This window comes from Nelumbo nucifera, chromosome 5 (genome assembly GCF_055504915.1).
Source record: "Nelumbo nucifera cultivar China Antique chromosome 5, China Antique-T2T, whole genome shotgun sequence".
Taxonomy (NCBI): domain Eukaryota; kingdom Viridiplantae; phylum Streptophyta; class Magnoliopsida; order Proteales; family Nelumbonaceae; genus Nelumbo; species Nelumbo nucifera.
In genome coordinates, this window is record NC_142653.1 from 38676645 (window position 1) to 38698867 (window position 22223).

Consider the following 22223-nt stretch of genomic DNA (forward strand, 5'->3'; position numbering starts at 1 on the left):
TTAGGGGTGTCATTGGATTGGATTTGGTCCAATCCGATCCAGTCCAATGTGAGTCCATTATAAATGGATCAGGTCCAATCCAATCCAATGAATATTTTGGATCAATTTGGACCGGTCCAATTCAATGTCTAGACCATCCAATCAGTTCAAATTCATTTTGATTTAAATTGGTTTCAACCCAAACCCGATCCATGAACACATATATTCTTATCTTATATCAAGGGACCAGATATTGGCTTAATCCAACCCATTCCAATATAAATTTATTACGGATGGACCAGGTCCACAATCTAATAAATATTTTGGACCAGATTGGTCCAATCCAATATTTCTTGTTGGTCCGTCCAATCCGCCCAAATTCATTTTGTACTGGACGGGGTCAAATCCAAAATCGGTCCATTGACACCCTTAGCTGCGGTGCCTGTGAAGCGGGTGTGTGGACCAATTTTGTTACGAGTAAATGTAAACCCAATAAACTCACATCCAAAAATTTCAAATCCAAATAAAGCGGGAAAAATAAGGAAAAGTGCAAAACCGAGCCTCCAGCCGGGCTTAGCTAAGTGGACAATCTTCTCCGGAGACCAGACGCACAGACAGCGCTTTTCATCTCTTTCTGTCGCTGTTGCGAAGTGGAGCCTCTCGCTCCGATGGCGGAGAAGAAGCCCCTGAGTCTCAACGATCGCCACAGTCGCCTTCTCGAAGACTTGTCTTCCCACCGCCAACCACCCAAACCCTCCCAGGATCCGGAGCAACCTCGCAAGGTCAAACTAGAGGGTCGACGTCGACTCTGCAAGCTCTCGTCGACTTCGAGAGATGACGACGATGAAACTGTGTTCGATGCACCTAGTTTTGCAGGAATCACGGATTTTGATTCCCCGCCTGCAAAGAACGCCACCGAGAGTGTCCCCAGCTGTGGTTACGAATTCAGGGGTTTTGATTCTCCACCCGGAAAAACCGTTGCCAATGACGCTGCCGGCGGTGGAAACGAGATTAGAGACATACTCAACGAGTTAAGCTCTAGACTTGAATATCTATCGATTGAGAAGAGAAAACAAATCCCTAAAACGGCTGAATCAATTGAAGGAGATGAAGTGCCCAAGAAACAGGAGGACGTTTCCGTTGTTCCTGAATACGCCAATGCTTCTTCCCCATTCCCTCTCTCATCTGACCCGTCCGGTTCCTCGTCGGACGCTGTTACTCAGTTTAAGGATGCAAAGAATGTTGAGGAGAAGGCGGAGAAACCAGCAGAAAATCCCAGTGATGCGGGGAATTTAAAGAGCAAACCAGTCAGTGATAATCTTGCTGGTAGGGTAAGAATTTTAAAGAACGCTAGTAGAGAACACATGCGGCATTCGCTGGTTCCCTACGACGACGATGAAGACGATGATAATGATGATTGTGTAGTTTTAAGCAGCAATGAAGCGGCTAAAGATGTAAAGCATGCTGCTTCTATTGTTAGGGAAGAAGTTAGCAATGCCGTCTCGGTTGATTTCTCCGAAGATTATACTGACGGTTCAGTTGCCGAGGGTGACGAGATGGATTCTATCACTTTGAGTGGGGCGAGCTCCACATACAGGTTGCCTGGTAAAATTGCAAAAATGCTGTATCCGCATCAGCGCGATGGTTTGAAATGGTTGTGGTCGCTTCATTGCCGGAGAACTGGTGGAATTTTAGGGGATGATATGGGTTTAGGAAAAACAATGCAGGTAAAATATGGGGATTGTTTTTCATAAGAACGATTACTTCTCAAATCTCACTGTTGTATCCCGTGTTTTCTGTACTGGTTCATACATGACTGATTAGTTTTGTACTTTGACACAACATTTTACAAATCCTGCAACTCGAGAATTAAGCTTTGTAATTATGTATTATATATTGTTCTATTTATTCTTATAATTAGTTTGATATGCAATTATCCCTTTATTAAATTATAGATGCAATGCAATGCCCTCAATATCATCTTAAATCATGAATTGATAGCTGACTTACTTATGGGTATACAGTATATTGCAAATATATATGTGTGTGTGTGTTTATTACACTTGGGATTTGTAATGCAAGGAAGAAAAAAAAAACCTTGGGAGTTTCTGAAGCTCAGTCAACTTGTTCTTGGCTTCTTGCCTTGAAAGTTTCGAACTATTTACTATAGACAACCTCAGAATTTTCCTACTAGATAATTAGTTGAGAAATTTTGGGAATACCTATCCACCCCCCCGCCCAAAGAAAAAAAGGGAATACTTCCTCTTCCATGTCAAGATTGAAAGCAAATCGACTCAACTTTGCAGGTATCTTGTGATTTTCATTTGTGAATGTAAATACATACATATTTATTCACATTTTGGTTAAGCAGGCTGATGCAACCACATCTGAAAGGCTGTTAATCTGTTGTTAATCAAGATATAGCTAACTTAAGCCTGCTGCAACATATAAACAAGTTACTAGAAAGTGAATGATTGTGAAAAGATTGCCATACTCCTTTTTCTTGAGGGTCTATTTTTTAGTTGGGGTGGTGATGGTGATCTATGCAATGCTAAGTAATTCTTCTGTTGCATCAATATTTGATGAGATCTGTGGTGGGCCTTGAGATACTTCTTCAATTGGTATCAATTATTTTTCTTTTTGGCTACCATCTACCATGGCAGAATCATCCATGCCATTTGATGGGTGCACTGGAATTTTGATATTCAAACATATCCCACCATGCTCCACTCTTGTTTATCTAGGGAATCCATTTTTTGATAATTTGCAGTTTGGATCTTATAGATGATTTTTTTTAACAATTTTACATGCATGGACCTATTTCCTCCCTCCTTTCTCTCATTTGTCAGACCATTTTCAGATGTGCAGCTTTTTAGCAGGGCTTTTTCACTCAGGTTTGATTAGGAGGGCATTGATTGTGGCCCCCAAGACGCTTCTCTCTCATTGGATCAAAGAACTATCAGCTGTGGGGCTTTCTGAGAAGACGAGAGAGTTAGACTTTTTCTTTAACTCTTGTTTTCCCCTTTCTAATATCATCTATTTTCATTTATTGGTTATTTCTTTCCCTTTTCATGCAGTTACTTTGGGGCTTGCGCAAAACTACGTGAATATGAACTTCAATATATACTCCAGGTTTAAATTATCTTCTTAGAAAACAAAAATAAAGTTGTTTAATTAGTCATGAATTAGTTAAAGTCTATGTGGAGATTTACTGATATAAAAAGAAATACTCTGGATGTACAGTGGAAGCTTTTTCCAAATGGTACTACTTATATTATTCGCATGGTTTACTGTCTATGCTTGTATGAATTTCATATTGAACAATGAACACTTTTTTTTGAAAAGTGTGTAATTGTACTAAAAGGAGAAGGAGCTTCTATTGGAGCAAAAACATTTACAAGTACATGCTATCTGTACCAATCCAGTGTCTAGCTCTATACATGACAATATAGACAAAAACAAAAATTCAGAAGACGCACTACATCAATGTCGGACAATATAGCTTCTTTCATAGATGCTCTGTTCTTGGAGATCTTAATGTTTTGTTCCTTCTGCAAAATCTGGAACATTGTGAGAGGAACTAAGTTCCAGAGAATAAACCCCACTGGCTGAAACCTTGAGCAGGCCAGGTTCATAGCAGATAGTGAGGGTCTTGTGGAAATGGCCCTTGTGTTCCATGTTCCTGTTGGGGTGGGCTGAAGCACAGGGCTTCTGTCTCTCTGAGGTGGGACCTGCACAGACATACTATGAGCTATGTTTGGTGAAAAATCTGGAGAGCCCAAATTGGCTGTCAGTCAGTCATTTGAAGGGCTGTCCACTTCAGCCTCTTTGAATAGTTTGTCTGGAGCGCTTCAAAGCAGCTGATCCATCTTAGCTGTATGCCTGTATCTTCAGTTCAGTGCTCCCAAATGGGCCCTAAATAACTGGGGGAAATGAGTCCAGATGCTATAGGAGAAGTTGGAATGGATGAGTAAGTGCCCGGCAGATTCATTTTGATTCTTGCAGAAATGGCAGGTAATTTCCAACTGCATACCCCCAGTGATTAGCTAACCTATAGTTGGGATCTTCTCCAGTGTTGCCCAGATGAAAAAGTCACTTTGGAAGCAGCCTTGGCTATCCAAATCCAATCCCAAGGCGCTCCTGTTGAGGCAAAGCATCATGATGGGACTTTACTGTAAAGATTCCTGATTTTTCTAATTTCTACCTTCCACCACATTGCTGAAAGAATGAGTTGAATCTGACTGATGCAGTCAAGCATCTAAGTTAATCTTCCAGATTCTCAATCAAACATATTTCTTCTCATCCTTGGAGCCCAGACCACCCTGCTTCCTACCACCTCACAATTATCCTTGGTTGTTGTCTCCTTGTCATCTGTGAAGCTGAATGGCTCTGGGAAATATTTCACAAAAGGGCCTTGCACCATACAAGCAATCCTTCCAAAAATTTAATAGTGAATATGTTATTTGTGATATTAGGTTCTTTATCTCGTGCTTGTTGATATTTCCATGTTTTATCATAGGATGACATGCATACGAATTTGCTTTCTCTCTTGTAGGACAAAGGTGTTCTCCTCACCACATATGATATTCTGAGGAACAATACAAAATCCTTAATTGGGGATAGTTATTTTCATGATGAGAGAAGTGAAGACAACATTACATGGGACTACATTATACTTGATGAAGTAAGTGTAAATTTGATTCTTTTCTATTTTCAGTTGGAAATTTGGTGAAATCCATACTGAATTTGAATTTATTGAATCTCATGATTCTACTAGCCATATGATGTGGCACTTTGACTCTGTAATATGAGTTGTATATATACATGTATGTATGCATGCCAGCCTCAGTTTGTGCTAGTACATATGCACACACTATGCAGTGTGTATGTATGTGTGAATGAATGGATAGTGCATGCATGCATTCTCAGTGCTATGTAGAGAGATGTTATTAAGAAGTAACTTAAGATTGCATATTAAGAGTGAAAGAGTATGTGCTTGTAAACTGATTATTTAATAAAAAATAAAACTGTATGAAAAAATTCTTTCACCTAAATAGGTGAACAAGGGGGCTGAAAGATATTCTATAAAGGGCAGAGTAGGGAAGGTGATGGTCTAAGCAGTTGGGCATTCCAATTATCATTGTCTACAGTGAAGGTTTAGTATCAAGAGAGGTATTCCTTTGTGGCTGTTTCATCAGTAGTTTTGAAGACATATCTAGAACCCCTTTAAGGATTAGTCTTGCTTTGGTAAACCAATAGTGAAGATATTGAATGGGTATTCCTTTTTTTTCATCTTTTTGTTTGAAATGGAAGCGGTGGAAGTCCCATCTTACCATTGTTTGATCTTGAATGATTATAGACTTTGACTTGACATGTGGGATCTTCTTTTTGGTATAATGAAGATTCTGATGTCTACGTAATATAATTTTTGGGGTTCCTTTGGATGTTTTCTGTAGATTGACCTTTTGCAAATTAGTAGAGTATTGAATGGATTTATCATGGTTGCTGATGGGAACCTAAACTTGTCTGTCGAATTCTTTATAAGTGTTCATTTGGCGGGTAGGACACTGGGTAGATACCCAAAACATTGGACTTGGTTGTAACTATGGAATCCTTTGGATAGTGGACTAGTGGTTGCCAACCTGAAACAACCATCCTTCTTTATTATAAACTATAAAGGAAGATTGATTTACTAAATGATCAAATAATACTAATTTACCATTTATGCCCAAACTTTATTCTGAATTTGAGGTTCTTTGGTAACATATTATAGATGTTTTAGATAGGGGTGCAACTCTTGTTGGCCCAAGTTAGCATTATATACTGCTTTGGGCAGGGCCCATTCAAATTTTGACAAAAGCCCAACCTGAGCCTGTCCAACTTGCACCCATAGTTTTTGTAGGATTTCAAGACTGCTATTCAGTCTTGATCACTAAGAGATTTCTGGTTCGATGAGAAGAGAATGTGAAGAAGAAGTAGAAGAAAGAGTGGTGAAAGAGCAATAGAACACAGTTTTTGAGGAGAACAGAATGTCAATATTCTGCCGCCGCCACTTTTAAGTTAATATATATAGGTTATGCTAGTTACATGAAAGGACATATCTGCCCTTGGTGTTTACATCATAACTGCTAACAAATAACAAACAATATAGAACTGAAACTAGAAATAACAGAATAGTAAAATAACCACAGCTGTGACTAGATACATTCTACCCTACGGACAGAGTGGGACCACAGCTGTGGGGCCCACATCAATGTTCTCTACACTCCCCCTCAAGTTGGGAGTATATGTTCATCATTCCCAACTTGGATAGATCCGCCTCTAGCTTTTTTCTTGATACGGCTTTAGTGAGGATGTCTGCTAGTTGCATACTGAATGTGATGTAAGGGAGGCATACTTCTTGAGATGAGACCCTCTCTCGCACAAAATGGCGGTTAACTTCAATGTGTTTGGTTCTGTCATGCTGTACTGAATTATGTGCTATATTAATGGCGGCTTGATTATCCAGTACAACATCAGGGGCTTCTCATACTCAATACCCAACTCCTCAAGTAGAGATCTTAGCCATAGGATTTCAGTCACTCCATTGGCCATGGACCTATTCTGCTTCAGCACTTGACCGGGAGATAACACTTTGTTTCTTACTTCTCTAGGAGACGAGGTTTTCTCCCACAAGAGCACAATATCCTGAGGTAGACCTTCTGTCATCAACACTCCCAGCCCAATCTGCATCAATATAGACCTCCACCTTCATGTGATTGTTGTTCTTGAAAAGTATACCCCTACCTGGGCGTCTCTTCAAGTAGGCTAAGATTCTTTCTGCCGCAAGAAGATGTGTGGTTCTAGGAGAATGCATGTACTGGCTGACAATATTAACAACATAAGTAATATCTGGCCGAGTGAGGCAGAGATATAGGAGCTTTCCTACCAGTTGTTGGAACATAACTTTGTCTTCAAGAAGCTCCCCACTCTCGGCACTAATCCTATGATTCTGTTCAATTGGTGTATTTGCAGGCTTGACACCTAACTTTCCAGTTTCTGCCAACAGGTCTAGGACATATTTCCTCTGAGATATAAAGATCCCCTGTTTGGATCTAGCAACTTCAATACCCAAAAAATACCAGAGTACACCAAGGTCCTTCACCTGAAATTCTTGGTGAAGAAGCTGTTTAAGAGACTCAATCTCATGGCTATCATTCCTTGTGACCACAATATCATCAACATATACTGCCAATAGTGTCAAAGAGGACTCCACCCTCTTGATGAATAGGGTATGATCTGACTGGGTCTGTACATATCCAAACTTTTCAAGTGCTAGTCTGAATCTATCGAACCAAGCCCTAGGTGACTGTTTCAAACCATACAAAGCCTTGTTGAGCCGGCAGACCTTCTTACCTATTTCTGCATCATAGAATCCAGGAGGCAAACGCATGTAAACTTCTTCCTGCAGATCTCCATTCAGAAAAGGCATTTTTTACGTCCATTTGGTATAAAAGGCCAAGTGTGACTTGTTGCAAGGGACAATAGAACTCGAATAGTAGTCATCTTGGCTACCGGTGCAAATGTCTCCAAGTAATCTATGCCATAAGTCTGTGTAAACCCTCTTGCAACTAACCGAGCCTTATACCTCTCAATAGATCCATCTGCATTATGCTTCACCATAAATACCCATTTGCATCCAACTGGTTTCTTTCCTTTTGGCAAATCAACTACCTCCCAAGTGTTGTTTTTCAACAGGGCATCCATTTCAACTTGCATTGCATCTTTCCATTCAGGGACATATAGGGCTTCTTGCACTATTCTTGGAATAGGGACATTGAAAATGGAGCTAAGGTAGGACCTAAAGGTAGGAGATAGGCGATCATAGGATAAAAAATGGGAAATACAGTGGGCTGTGGATGTGGTACAATGTCGTTTCCCTTTACGGACTGCAATTGGAGGGTCAAGATCATCTGTAGGGGAAGTCTCTGTGGGCTCTGGTACTGAAGTAGCTGGACCTGGAGCTGCAGATGAGATTGGAGCTGGTCTGGACTGTTGATGATCAGGATCAACCTGCCTGCACCGCCTGTGATAAACCCTCAACTCCTGATCCCCCTGACCACCCTCATCATTGCAGCTCTCATTACCCAATGGAATAGGTAAAGGAACTGCCCCACTCTCACTGCTCTCCCCCTGAGGGGCAACCCGAGGATAATAGGGTGTCCCCTCAAAGAAAGTGACATCCATGGAGACAAACTTCTTCCCAGAGACAGGATCATAACAGCAATAACCCTTTTGAGTTTGTGCATAACCAAGGAAAATGCATTTGGAGGCTTTGGGTTCGAACTTGGAGGGATGGGGTCCGAGAAGCTGAACAAAGCAAGTACAATCGAATGTTTTAAGGGGAATAGAAAACAAGTCCTCACGTGGGTGTAGAAGCGAAAAAGGAGATCGCATATCAAGGACCCTGGAAGGGACCCGATTAATAAGGTATACCGCCGTGAGGATAGTATCCCCCTAGAAGCGAATAGGGACATTGGAAGTAAACATGAGGCTTCTAGTCAGTTCCAAAATGTGCCTATTCTTCCTCTTGGCAACTCCATTCTACTGAGGTGTATGAGGGCAAGAGCTTTGGTGGATAACCCCATGATGAAGAGGATAAGATGTCAATGATTTAGCAAAGTATTCCTTTGCGTTATCAGATCAGAGAACTTTGATCTTGGCATCAAACTGGGTTAGGATCATTTGGTGAAAATTTTGGGTCAGGGAAGGTACCTCATCTCGTGAACGCATGAGATAAACCCAAGAAAAACGGGTATGGTCATCAACAAATAACAAAAAGTATCTATACCCACCCATGGAAGGGATATGATAAGGCCCCCAAACGTCAGTATACACAATATCAAAAGAATTATCACTCCTTTTATTACTCAATAAATAAGGCTTTCTACAATGCTTATCAAACTCACAACTTTCACACTGTAGCTAAGACAAATCAATAGACTCAAATAAAGTAGGAAACAGACTCTGTAAAGATCGAAAAGACAAATGACCTAATCGGTTATGCCAAAGCATAACCGGACTCACACTCTGAGAAACAAAAGACAGCTTCTCTATTGATTCTCCCTGATGGAACCGCTCCATGAGCAGATAGATCCCATTCGTCTCTCGGCCAGTCCCAATCACCTTCTGCATCTCCAAGTCCTGAAAAACACATCGGTCAGGGAAGAAGGTTACTGAGCAGTTCATATGCTTGGTAATACTACTGACTGAAAGAAGGTTAGTATCAAGCTTAGGAACATGCAAAACAGATGATAGGGAGATAGTATCTGAAAGCTTGATGTCACCATTCCCAGAAATAGGAACTAGGGAGCCATCAACAATAGATACCTTATCCCTACTAGAAGACAAATGGTAAGTAGTAAACAATGAAGGCAATCTAGTCATGTGATCAGATGCACCTGAGTCTATTACCCAACAAGGTTCAGTAGTACCTGGAGCTGAGGCATGATAGGCTGAAGCTTGAGTACCTAAATGGGCGAAAGCAGATGTGATAGGGGCTGATGGAGGCTGCGGTGGCTGAGCTGAATTTCCAACCTCCTTTTCTAGCTGTATTAGGGCAGTCCGAACTGCAGTTAAGGTCTCCAACGATGTTCCTTTTGTGCTAGATGAAGATGCTGAATCAGTGTTCATGGCTACATGAGCAGTGCCCTTCTTGTTTCTTAACTTCGCAGGAACCAAGTGGGGATGCAGTTTCCAACATGTCTCTTTTGTATGTTTGGGTTTCTTACAATGTTCACATACTACATCCTTCTCCAAATCACCCCCTGATTTGGGTGTAGCCGCTACGAAGGCTGATGTGGGTTGCATCATAACCTTCCTTCTGGTCTCTTCACTGTGTACAAATGAGTAAGCCTGAGAGAGAGTCACACTGTCTCTAGTCAAAATCTGCTGCCTCACAATATCATATTCTGAGTTCAGTCCCGCCAGGAACTCAAACACTGTTTGTCTTGATGTGCTTTCTATGGGTCTGAGCATCTTTGGGACTCTCCCACTCAAGAGTTTCTAAGTGATCAATCTCATGCCACAGGGAATTCAAGGTAGAGAAGTAGACCGACACCGTTTTCTCTCTTTGTTTAAGGGTGTTCACTTCACATTTCAATTCATATGCTCTGGCAACATTAAGGGGTTGGGAGTAAGTCTCTTTCATAACCAAGTAGTTTTCTTGCATCCACTTGGTATATGTCGGGTCTCCTTTGGAAGGTTCTTTCATATCTCCCAGGAGGTACCCTAATTTACCTCATAGCCATCATGGCTGATTGGGCCCATTCCAAATAGTTTGATCCATCAAACTTTACAGTCGTAATCTGACCACCCATCTCAGAAATACCACCATAACTGGTGTTCCCAAGACTGCCTTCTGCCTGAATTTTAGACTCCATTTCTGTCAAGTCTCAAAACAGCACTTGAAGCACCAATCACAATCAAAACAGTATAGGCCTGATCTATATTCCCAGTGTATGTGCACAAAACTGAAATAATTCTGATCTGAAAACAACTAGCCAACACAACAGTAGCTGTCCGTAGATTTCTAACCCCCTTAGAACTCTGAGAACAGCCTTTAAAAAACTGATATGCTAAGGAAAGTTAGGGTTTTAATCAGTCCTGAAAAGAAGCAATTCAGTCGCACAGTCCAAACTGTATAGATGAGCTTGCAGTAGGGTTAATAAGAAACCCTAGAATCTGATCGGACCTACCAATCAACTTAAGAGTAGCTCTAGGTAGATCACAGGGTTCAGTCAAACACTAGGGCTTGCCGCAGATCACTTTCAAACCCTAGAGTAGAGAGAAACACAGTTCGGTCCAGGGTTTGCTGTAAAACCCTAGTGAATCGAAGAGAGAAAGAGCTAGAATGGTTCGGCCTTCCCCTCCAGATAGGTCCAACCTATCTTCTCTGAAAGAACTTCTCTTAAAAAATAAACAACTTACAAGGAAAAATAGTTCGCTGCCTTCTAGGGTTACCTGAACCCTAGTCTTCTCTGATCCTTCCTGACCACCAACACTCTGCAACCCTAGCAAGTTTCCAACAGCTGCTAGCACCTCTGGCGATCTCCAAGAATCAGTCTGCGAACTCTTCCTTTTCAGCTTTCAGTCCTAGGAGATTCTCATGTGGTCGGCTGGTATTAGACTCACATGAAAAACCCTAACTTGGCTCTGATACCATGTAGGATTTCAAGACTGCTATTCAGTCTTGATCACTAAGAGATTTCTGGTTCGATGAGAAGAGAATGTGAAGAAGAAGTAGAAGAAAGAGTGGTGAAAGAGCAATAGAACACAGTTTTTGAGGAGAACAGAATGTCAATATTCTGCCGCCGCCACTTTTAAGTTAATATATATAGGTTATGCTAGTTACATGAAAGGACATATCTGCCCTTGGTGTTTACATCATAACTGCTAACAAATAACAAACAATATAGAACTGAAACTAGAAATAACAGAATAGTAAAATAACCACAGCTGTGACTAGATACATTCTACCCTACGGACAGAGTGGGACCACAGCTGTGGGGCCCACATCAATGTTCTCTACAGTTTTAAAGAAGAGTTTCCTCAAGTCTCGTGTTGGTGTTAGTGTCTATATGTGTCTAATACTGTTTTATTTTTATGTTTTACTTTTTTAGGTAATGGTCTTACATTTGTTTGGACCGTTTGGTACTCATATTTTAGTTCCATATTTGTAGCCTCTGATGGATATTTGGAAGAACAATGATTTTCTTTTGTTTTGATCAAATAATACTTCATTGATATTTTTTTTTATAATTTTCCTTTCTTCTTTCCCTTGATTTGTTTTCCATTTTAGGGGCATCTGATAAAGAATCCTAGTACACAAAGAGCCAAAAGTTTGCTTGAGATACCTAGTGCTCATCGTATCATTATTAGTGGAACACCACTACAGAACAATCTGAAGGTGACACCTTAGTTTATTTGTTACTAATTCTTTATGGTTTATAGAGTATGCAACACTGAAACTCTGTTGTCTCTCAAAAAAAAATTGTTGTGAAACAGGAATTATGGGCCTTGTTCAACTTCTGTTGTCCTGGACTCTTGGGTGATAAGAATGAGTAACTGTTCACATGCTTCACTTGTCCTTTTCTGAACTATTACTTTTCATGTTATTGAATTCTGAGATCTTTTCAGGTTTAAGGAAAGATATGAAAAAAAAGTTCTTCGCGGGAATGAGAAGAATGCTTCTGATAGGGAAAAGCGTATTGGCTCTACAGTTGCAAAGGTATTGGTTTATTAGTGGGAACTAGGAAGTAGGCTTATTAATGGTACTGTGTCATTGAATATCAAAAGATGTAATATTGTGTCTTATTGGTTCTACATATTTTTTGGGCACAGATGTAATATTGAAAGAAAACTCTCGAGTTTTTTGCTCATTTTACTGCTCTTTTCCTGGTTTGTAGGGGTAGCTGAGGCTGCCCACTGATGTAAATTCTTCTTACAAATTAATAAAAATCTTGTGTTTTTTACTGATAAAAAATGATATTGTGTCATTGAAGTGTGGTGTGTCTAGTTTCCTCCACAAAGTGAATGCTGAAACTGTGCAAATACGTAAATGACTCTTGTTCCAGCTAGTTTGGTACTCCAAAACATGGACTTTGAATATCTTCTGAGGTTCTTTGAAAGATATCATAAGTATGAAGTGATATGCTGAAATTCCTATTCAAAAATCCATTTTTGGAAATAGTTTATGTTCTAGTTCTATCTTCCATTCTTGTGCTCCACAGCTCCATGCATGCTACCTGGTTATTTCAAAAAGGATTGTCTATGTGTTTCGGATGCTCTAATTTGCATTTACTGTCTTGCTAGCCTATACCTGGATAACATTTTTTGTGCTTAATTTGCAAGTCGGAGTTTTCATCAGTTTTAGATGGCAGTAAACTTTACAATTGATTCTTGCCTCTTTCACTCTCCAAAACACCATTACTAACTCTTTGTCATCATTTTGATTCTTAAAGAAACTTGTTATTGTTATAGATGCATTTTTCACAAGTGATGTTTGTTTTCAGTATCAGGCACAGACCTCAAAGCATGCGCTTATGTTTCTAATGCATCTCATGAGTGGCGTTTGTTTGATACTAGGAAAAAAGGAGTCATGAAACTCATAAAATCCTAGGCAATAAACAAAGATAATCATGTTGTAAATTGATTCCTATTATTAAGTATCTAATCTTTCTATAACCAACCTTGAAGAGTGCTGTTTATCTTAAAGTGACTTCAATGTGTTTCAACCACATGAGGTTTGGACAAGAATGGAATTTATTAGTCAAAAGAAGCATGTTTATTGACTAGATGTTGGCAAAACAAGAATATAAAGAGAAATAAAAGGGTGGAGATTTTCCTGAGCTTACGGTTTTTATTGAATCAATTGTCCTCAATCCTTTTCTTTTGATAAAATTTATTTTTTGTTATTATCAATAAAATTGTAACCATTAAAGGTCCATAAACGTGGATTCTGTTGTTTTACATTCTTTTCCATAACTTCGTTGACCTTAAATGTGGATTTAGTTTTTTTCATTTAATTTTTATTTGCCTTGCAAATGTATTTTCCTGAAAATATGCATTTAGATTTGATTTGCCATGGTTTCAATAATTGTCAGATAGCATTCTTAAAATGTAGAACAATATAAGTACAGTGCTTAATCTTTTTACAGGAGTTAAGAGATCGTATTGAACCATATTTCTTGCGTCGCCTAAAAAGTGAGGTTATACTTGAAAATGAAGCAACAAAAGGTGCCAAACTTTCTAAAAAGAATGAGGTCATTGTGTGGCTGAGACTGTCCCCTTGCCAGGTATTATCTACTTTGCAATTTATTTATTTTATCTCTAACCTTTTTGTTATAAATTCGTCTGATGATGTTCTTGTTGATTTTTGTTCTTGTGTAGCGGCAACTGTATGAAGCCTTCCTGAACAGTGAGCTGGTTCTTTCATCATTTGATGGCTCACCTTTGGCTGCACTTACGGTACTGATATTGGAAGTCTGTTATTTCTTTCTAAATTAATTTCCTTGTACTTTGTTTTATATCCTTAATAAATTTTTTATTGTTACTGATAAAAAAATTTCATTGTTTTGTACTTAGAACCCTTTCTCAGTTTTGGCTTATTTGCTTAAAATTTTGAATTCATTATTATTTTTGTAGTATACTTTCAGTCCCTTGAAACCCTAGTCAGTCAGTCTAATTTTCAGTTGCCAAGTTATGTCTAAATGTATTTTGATATTTGGCTGATATATTTTGAAATCTAGCAGGTAGGTATTTAAATTAGAATGTTCAACATCACAATTTGGTATTTTCATGCTATTGTTTTTGTTAGTGGCTGCTTAACCTCATGCTCTCTTACATCTGTTTGCTACTTATGGAAGTTTTATGCTATATGGATTGATTTGCATTATTCTTCTAGAATTTTGAAAGAATTAAATATATTGGTTTCTTTTTAATCAAAGTTATGTTGGTTTGAAACAGATCCTGAAAAAAATATGTGACCATCCATTTCTTTTGACTAAAAGAGCTGCTGAAGATGTATTAGAGGGGATGGATTCAATGTTAAATCCGGAAGATCTTGGTGTGGTGGAAAGAATGGCATTGCATTTGGAAACTGCTTCCTATAGTGATGACTCTGAAAATATGCATTACAATGTTTCTTGCAAGATTACATTTATATTGTCTTTACTGGTTAGGATTACAGACCTTTTCCAACTTGCTCCTCCTGGATATTTCATTTGACAAGCTGCATTTGATAGTGTGTTACATTGTTGTAGGATAACTTGATTCCTGAAGGGCATAATGTATTGATTTTCTCTCAAACTCGCAAAATGCTAAATCTTATTCAGGTAATTCTGGATAGCTGAATTGTCTCTTTTTTTTATTGCTAAATTTATGGTATTTTAAAGAATACTGCTTTTCTCATCCTGGTTTAGTTTTGTACTCTGGCTTCTGTGTCTTTACTGACTTTATGTGCACAAGTACCTTTAGTTTTTATCTTTGTTTCTATACATTTATAAGATGTCCTTGAAATTTGTTGTTACATAATAATGTTCAGCATTGCAGCTAATGAAAGATAACACATGTCAAAGTTTAGTCATTGCTTTTTCTAGAAAAAGGGTGGCATTTTATCAAGGATTCACAGGTGAATACATTGTTTGGTTTTGCCATTGCAGATGATCCATTTTGTGTAGTCTCCCCTTTTAAGCTGTGTATTATATTGGGGGGCATGCGATGATATTCCTAGGATCTTTGAAGGAGTTTGAAACTCTTTTGTAATGATTGACTTTTCTATAGTGCTTGTGATATGAATAATTCATGTGAACTGCCACATGCCTAAATATGACTGAAGTTTATTTGAGAGCATCATCCCTTAATGTATTGAAAACATTGTGTTTTTGCATAATAATAAATGATTATTTGTTCCTGCCTATTTCATTATCATATTGGTTATTATTGGTAGTTTCTTGGAGCATGATACAATGTGTCAATGTGAACAACAATCCTCAGTATGGATTCCTTTTGTGTTGTTGCTCTGGTTCATTTTTTGTGAACATTGTGTTTTATGAAATTGACACTCATTGTTAGAAATGGGAACCAAGAAACATGGTTTTTGACAAAAAAGAATCGTTATTTTTTAATATTATCCAATGGAGAAATTTAGGTAAAAATAGCTCCAGAGATCTTACAACTAATGATTTATGAAGGTGATTTTGTTTGTTAAGTCTTAGATAATCCCCGCCAATAAGAGAACCAGGACTACCAAAATTGATAAGCACACCCTTGGAATATGTAAAGTATGAAACAATGTTGAACTTTTGATTGTATTGCTTAATTCCATTTCCAGTCATCACTTTTTATATTTGTCTCATATTTACTAATTCTCAATTAATGCACTGTGAGATGATATTGGATTTTTTCTTCAAAAATCTTGTTTGGTATGGGTAGTGTTCTTATATATATGCAATGTAAGCTTGTTTTGTATAACTCTTAAATTGTACTTGCTTGGCATGAAAATTGTTTTTCCTTTGATATTTTCCTTCTCAGGAAGCAATAGTATCAAAGGGCTACAAGTTCTTACGGATTGATGGGACTACAAAAATCAGTGACAGGGAGAAGACTGTGAATGTCAGTTTTCTGGACATTGACAACAATTTCTTATTTTCTTCTTGAATCGGTTATCTTACTTTTGCCATTCACATACAGGATTTCCAAGAGGGTGAAGGTGCACCCATTTTTCTCTTGACATCTCAAGTTGGCGGTCTTGGTCTTACGCTTACAAAAGCAGACCGTGTGATTGTGGTAGACCCAGCATGGAATCCAAGGTGATTTAGGTGCACATCGGGTGTTTTTTTTGTAATTAGTTGACACTTAAGTTTTCCATTATGTATAGTTGATTCTACAAATTAATTTTCTTCATCCTTTTTTAGCAATGATTAATATTCCATTAATATTTTCTTGCACCATTTCATTGATCTTTTTCCTTGTCCAATACATTATATTCTTTATATGGATGCGTGGTTTTGAAATGTGCAAGAAACATGGAACATAAATTTTGAAGCATGTCTCTATTTTCCATCTAAAATTTCTAGCTTAGAGTTGTATACCTGTCCATGATTTATAATATGAGAACACCAAGTTGCAACTTCTTTCAAAACCAGGTTTATTCTCTCTTAGTTAATTATCATTTACAAGGAAAGTGAGTAATTGATCTGGTGGTGGCTCTGATTTTGTAGTACGGATAACCAAAGTGTTGACCGTGCATATCGAATTGGGCAAAAGAAGGATGTTATTGTTTATCGATTGATGACGTGTGGCACAATTGAAGAGAAGATTTATAAAATGCAGGTTATAAAATTTTCTCCATAAAAGTTGTCTGGTCCCTTTCCTTTTATCTGGTCCCTTTCCTTTTATCTGGTCCCTTATACTTCATGTTGAATTAGTTTTTATGTGAGCCAATCTGCATGCTGTCCTTATATGCATGTGCATGCATATGGAAAATAGGCAATATGAATATATTGGAAAAGCATGCTTTTCAGCGGAGAAGCCTTCTATGTCTTTATGTTTACCTCTGGAAAATGTTTATGTTGGACTTTGGAAGTTAAAATTGTTGCATCATTATGCTTTCTCCATTTGATGCAGGTATTCAAGGGAGGCCTGTTTAAATCTGCAACTGAACACAAAGAACAAACTCGGTACTTTAGCCAGCAGGTATACTTGTATGTGTTGTCTAACTTGCAAAGTTTTTGAAGGGGTGTTCTCTAACATGAATATCTATGATGCCCATAAATGCACAAGGACATCCACACGGATACAGGAAACAGGGTTATGAGTCTCCATTTCCTTAAACCCTGGACACTAAGGGGTATCCCATTTAATATGCTTATATTCATGCTTTTACATCTAGTTTTTTGGAGCTGAATGTCATTTCTCAAGACTTATGTCTTGCAAAATTTTATTGAGTTGCTAACATTTAGAGATTTTTTCATAGTGTAGTTTTTCTTAAAACATATAAATTTTACACATTTTAATATTGTTAATGCTATGGAGTACATCTGGAAGTGCTTGTGCAGTTTTTTCATAGTATAGTTTATTGTGTTGTATCTGGCAAGTATCATGGTTGACAACAGTGCACTAGGCTTGTATAGATATCCAAGTATTATAAATGAATGTTTTTGTTTTTCTTGTTTCTAAAGGATGCTGCATTAGAAAATAACAAAATGCATTTTTGGATGTGCGTTTTTTTTTTTTCCAAAACTATGTGCAAACATTTTCAGTTTGATTCAAGGAAAATAAAAAATATCCCTATCAAAAAGGTGTTTCAAGAATAAAAAAAGTTTTCATTTCCAGAAGGATGGTGTGGCTTCTATTCAGTGTATGGCACACTTTGAAATTTCCTATAGACCCTCTTACAAATTGTTGTTTTGAAGTTCTTATCGTCACACCAGACCACATTTAAATGGGTTTGTGTCCAAAGGGTAAATAAAAATAGAATTATGAATTGGTAAGCTAATATCCATTTGGTCATAGTCTTTCTCTGTTTATTCTCTCCCTCCCTCCCTCTCTCTCTCTCTCTCCCTCTCCCTCTTCATATTGTTGTATATTTTTTGACACATATAATCAAGCCACTGGATAAATACAAGTTTTTGAAACCAGAAATTCAATTGTGTTTCTGTCTCAGTTTTGGAAAAAGAACACTAAATGACCAATAGCATGTTTTCTGTGTTTTTGTTTTAAGAGTTTAAGAAAACAATGCTTCTTCAGACCTGCTTTGGGCCCAATTTTTTGGACCACCACCACAACAACACAAAATTCAAATGGAAAGTGCCCACTAAATAGTTTACATATTTTACCCCTTATTGGACTTGGTGGTTAAAAGTTGTTTAGTGACATAAGTTTTTAGATTTTCTGTTGTTAATTTATCTTAAATCTTTCAGGATCTCAAGGAGCTTTTCAGTCTTCCTAAACAAGGATTTGATGTATCACTAACTCAGCAGCAATTACATGAAGAGCATGATCGACAGTGCACAATGTATTGTCTCTATACCAGCAGCCATGTTATTTGCAATAGCAGAAAAATGTTGTCTTTAGCTGCATTCATATAAAGAATGCTTTGTGCCAATACTAGGGTAAATCATGCTTATAATCATCTTAATTCTTTTTTAAACATTCCTGATCGTATCAATTTGGTATTATTCCTCTGTCTTAATATTTTCTTTGAGTGCCTTTTAAGGAAACAATTTTCTTCTGACATGCATATGGGTTTAAGGTGAAGGAAAACCACTTGTATTGTGAAATAGATGGCTTTGTTAGTGAAGTTAGTAATATGCCTAACACCTCGTTGTTTAAATCGAGGTTCAAAGTGTTGATACACCCCTTAGTGTATTGGGATGTATTGGCACTTTCAAAAAGAGTATCAGTCTTGTTACCCTAATCCTGCATATTCCTCAGTTCTCAGTTTGCTATTGTTCCAGTCTCTCAGATCACCAGATTTGGAGATTTCACCTCACTTTTCATTACTACCCCAACTTTCAGAGTCTTAGACTGCCTTAGCCATTGCCGCTGCCTTACAGTTTGACAAAACTAAAATTGGAACCTTACCACTGATAATGTGACTGCATTGGGGGGCTTTTCCCCCACTGTTCCAGCTGAAAACTGCAGGTAAATGGAAAGTTATCTAATTACTATTGTTTACCTATAAATGCTCTCCTATTAATCATCATTTTCCATGTTTCAATTCTGTTTTAGTTTGGATTGCATTTATGCAGTTATGGTTATTTCTCCATTATTACATTTCACTCTTGCAGTTTTCTCCTAATTTTATATACTTTGCAATAGGGAGGACTCTTTAAGAAATCACATAAAGTTTCTAGAGTCTCAAGGTATAGCGGGGGTCAGCCATCACAGTTTGCTCTTCTCCAAGACTGCACCTCTACAACATGTAGAAGAAGAGGAACTGCTAAGGTGAGGCACCACTTTTTGCCATGAGTAATATATAGGTGTTAAGATGAGGTTCTAATGGAAGTACACTCTTCATTTTTCTTGTTCTTTGTCTTGATATATGATACTCTTTTCATGAGTTCTCTTTCCAGCAACGATTCAGCTCTATAATTTGCAGTTGAACTTCATTTCACTGACTGCAAAATTCCTGTCATGTATGACCAACTAGTTGTGTTACACAAACTTACAATGTCAATACTCAACTGCCCATAAATCACACATCTTAATTGTTATATCTGTGTGAAATAATATTTTAGAAAGAATAGAGGTATATCAGTGACCTGAAAAGTCAGAAGCAAGATGAAAATGTACGGCAATATGCAAAAGAACATAAAATGATAAAATAAGATTACCTTTGCATGTAACAATAAAAGAGCAATTAGATCTTGAATATTGGGAGGGAAAACAGTTGTTCCAAATCACAATTATGGTATTGTTTTCCCAATATGTAGGATTGTATAGCTTTTCTGTCAATAAGATGCAATAAATTAGTTCATGTTTTGACTACACATGTTAATCAGATCTAGGGATCACGTGTCTGGTTTCCTATTGTAGGTTACCTAGAAAAGATTATTTTGGAGATATAATATTCTTTGATTTATCTGAGAGTGCAGGAGAAAGCAAATTACATACGTGGGACCTTCATCGTCATGCTTTTCACTTGATCGCAGTGTTGATGGGTATGACACCTGGTTAACCCATCAATGCTGTCCTCTCATGGTGGTGAAAAAAAACTAGAATGCAGTATCTGACATTTGAATTACCCTTTATTACAGGGCTCAGTATGCTTTCAAACCCAAAGATGTGAAGCTCTACAGCAATAGTGCATCTTCAGGTGGTCCAGGCAAACCAAAGGAGGTGGAAATTATAGAGAGAATTGAACGTCTATCTCAAACTTTGGCAAACAAGGTATGCCAGATCCTTGTGCTAGTAAATAGGTTACAGGTCTAGCCAGTAGCCAGTAGCCAGTTGATGCAATTTACCCGTATAATGGATCAAAGCTATGTTAGATGGCTTCCTTTAATCCTTTAGGCCTAATTATTTTTTCTATGTTATTGAAAGCATAAATTTGGTTTATACTGAAATTAGATAATTTTTTTTAGCTGGCTTCTGATGACTTGATATACTTCACTTTTTTCTCCAATAAATATGATTTGTTTACTTGTTGGAAACAATGTGTTTCAGGCCACAATTTCAAGGTTACCAGATAAGGGAGACAAGATACGAAGGCAGGTCGCTGAATTAAATCTAGAGCTTGATAAGATAAGGATGGAAGACAAAAGAATTGAAAAAGAAATTATTGATTTGGATGATATCTCAGGGGACCTTCATAGGGTTTTAACTGTATAGAGTTTAGCTTTTTTACTTCTTTAATTCTGCAAAGTTACTCTGATTATTACAAACATACAAATGAAGTTTCCAGTTTGAACCAGTAACTCTGTACATTAGTATGCTGTGCCCTTGATTAATGATTTAAAGGGCTAACTAATTTTATTGAATGAGATAGTTTCATCAATATCGTTTTTAGAGCATCATTTACAATGAACTTATCATAGGGATGTTAATTAAATTAGAACCAAAGATATTTATGATTTGAAGAAATGAAATCCATTTCTACTTTTATTTTAAGAGACCAGGAGGATTAACAAAAGGTTTGTCAGTTATAAACTTATCATTGGGTCTTGTTGGATAAAGCATAAAACTCAATAAGCTTGATTAATAAGAGGGTTGATTTTGGTTCTGTTAGAAATCCTTGTCTCCATATTGTGCATGTTGGAACTGGGTTTGGGTGCTATCTTATAGGTATGGGACACAATGGGAGTATTCAGTCCTCACAGAACCATTCTCACACTGCTCACAGCCTTTTGATCCATTCATTGGGAACATCTTTGTATTTGCACTAGCGGGGACCCATGCGATGCATGGGATTTATCAACGAAAGTGAAATAACCAAAACTTATAACTAAGAATGCAATGCTCTTTAAAATAATTAAATCTTTGTTTTAATAATTTATTATAAAATGTTTTACTAATTTAGTAATTTAGTAATTTGGATTAACTATATTAATATTTTTAATAAAAATAATAAATTATTGCTATCTACTTAATAAAATAATTATTTTTTTCCATATTATTTGTTAGTGTTCTATTTTATTTATTTTACTTTATTAATGATTAAATGTTTCAACTGTTGTAAATATCACTTAAATATTTAAAATACTTAAAGATCAATAAAAAACCAGCGGTTTCAGTTTTTAGAAATATATAGAAATAATATGTATACTAGTTGGTTCGGTTAACCGACTGTTTTTTATATGGTTAATCGAAACCGAACCGGTACCTTTGGTTTTTCTAGAACATTGAACCGAAGTTGAATTGACCGGTTCGATTAATTGATTTTTTGGTTTGGTTTTGGTTGATTTGGTTTTTCATTTTTTTTTTGCTCACCTAGCCTGCAACAATGGGGAATACCTTCATATGCATCAAAACATGTAAAAATAGTGAAAATGGCTCGCTTTTGCAAGAGGATTATAGATATGGTCTAACCTTTGCTCGAGATCACTAGAAAAGCTGTCGGAATTATGATTGTTGGGACAATGGGCTGAAGGAAGAAGAGACTCTCGAGTTCCAAGTCTAACAAAAGCTGATAATCTTTCTCAGACGCATCTCACTATTTTTCTCTCACTAGGGTTACACTATTTTGGTATGATCCCGCTCAC

At 37.4% G+C, this 22223-nt stretch overlaps 1 protein-coding gene across 3 annotated transcripts; it reads left to right on the forward strand.

Annotated features, from left to right (window-relative positions):
- Positions 1-512: 512 nt before the first annotated feature.
- CHR24 (chromatin remodeling 24) lies at positions 513-21019 on the forward strand. 3 transcript variants are annotated; one of them, XM_010272006.3, is made up of 20 exons: positions 514-1706; positions 2840-2970; positions 3057-3111; positions 4535-4663; positions 11819-11926; positions 12025-12080; positions 12157-12247; positions 13677-13814; positions 13909-13986; positions 14485-14694; positions 14781-14852; positions 16051-16131; positions 16210-16328; positions 16740-16851; positions 17146-17214; positions 18441-18535; positions 19342-19467; positions 20118-20183; positions 20280-20412; positions 20689-21019. In XM_010272006.3, the coding sequence occupies exons 1-20, from the start codon at positions 648-650 to the stop codon at positions 20851-20853; spliced, it is 3093 nt and encodes a 1030-aa protein (XP_010270308.1). In that variant the 5' UTR covers positions 514-647; the 3' UTR covers positions 20854-21019. The 3 variants fall into 3 exon arrangements, with proteins under 3 accessions (XP_010270309.1, XP_088745261.1, XP_010270308.1); XM_010272007.3 differs by lacking the exon at positions 20118-20183 and having other exon boundaries at positions 513-1706; XM_088889135.1 differs by lacking the exons at positions 19342-19467; positions 20118-20183; positions 20280-20412; positions 20689-21019 and adding an exon at positions 19039-19183 and having other exon boundaries at positions 513-1706.
- Positions 21020-22223: the final 1204 nt, after the last annotated feature.

Bases quoted from the DNA above. Each gene is read 5' to 3' on its own strand.
- CHR24 (XM_010272006.3), top strand. From the start codon at position 648: ATGGCGGAGAAGAAGCCCCTGAGTCTCAACGATCGCCACAGTCGCCTT. The intron at 3,112-4,534 runs GTTTAAATTATC...TCTCTCTTGTAG, and splicing joins AACTTCAATATATACTCCAG to GACAAAGGTGTTCTCCTCAC. The intron at 17,215-18,440 runs GTATACTTGTAT...TAAATCTTTCAG, and splicing joins CTCGGTACTTTAGCCAGCAG to GATCTCAAGGAGCTTTTCAG.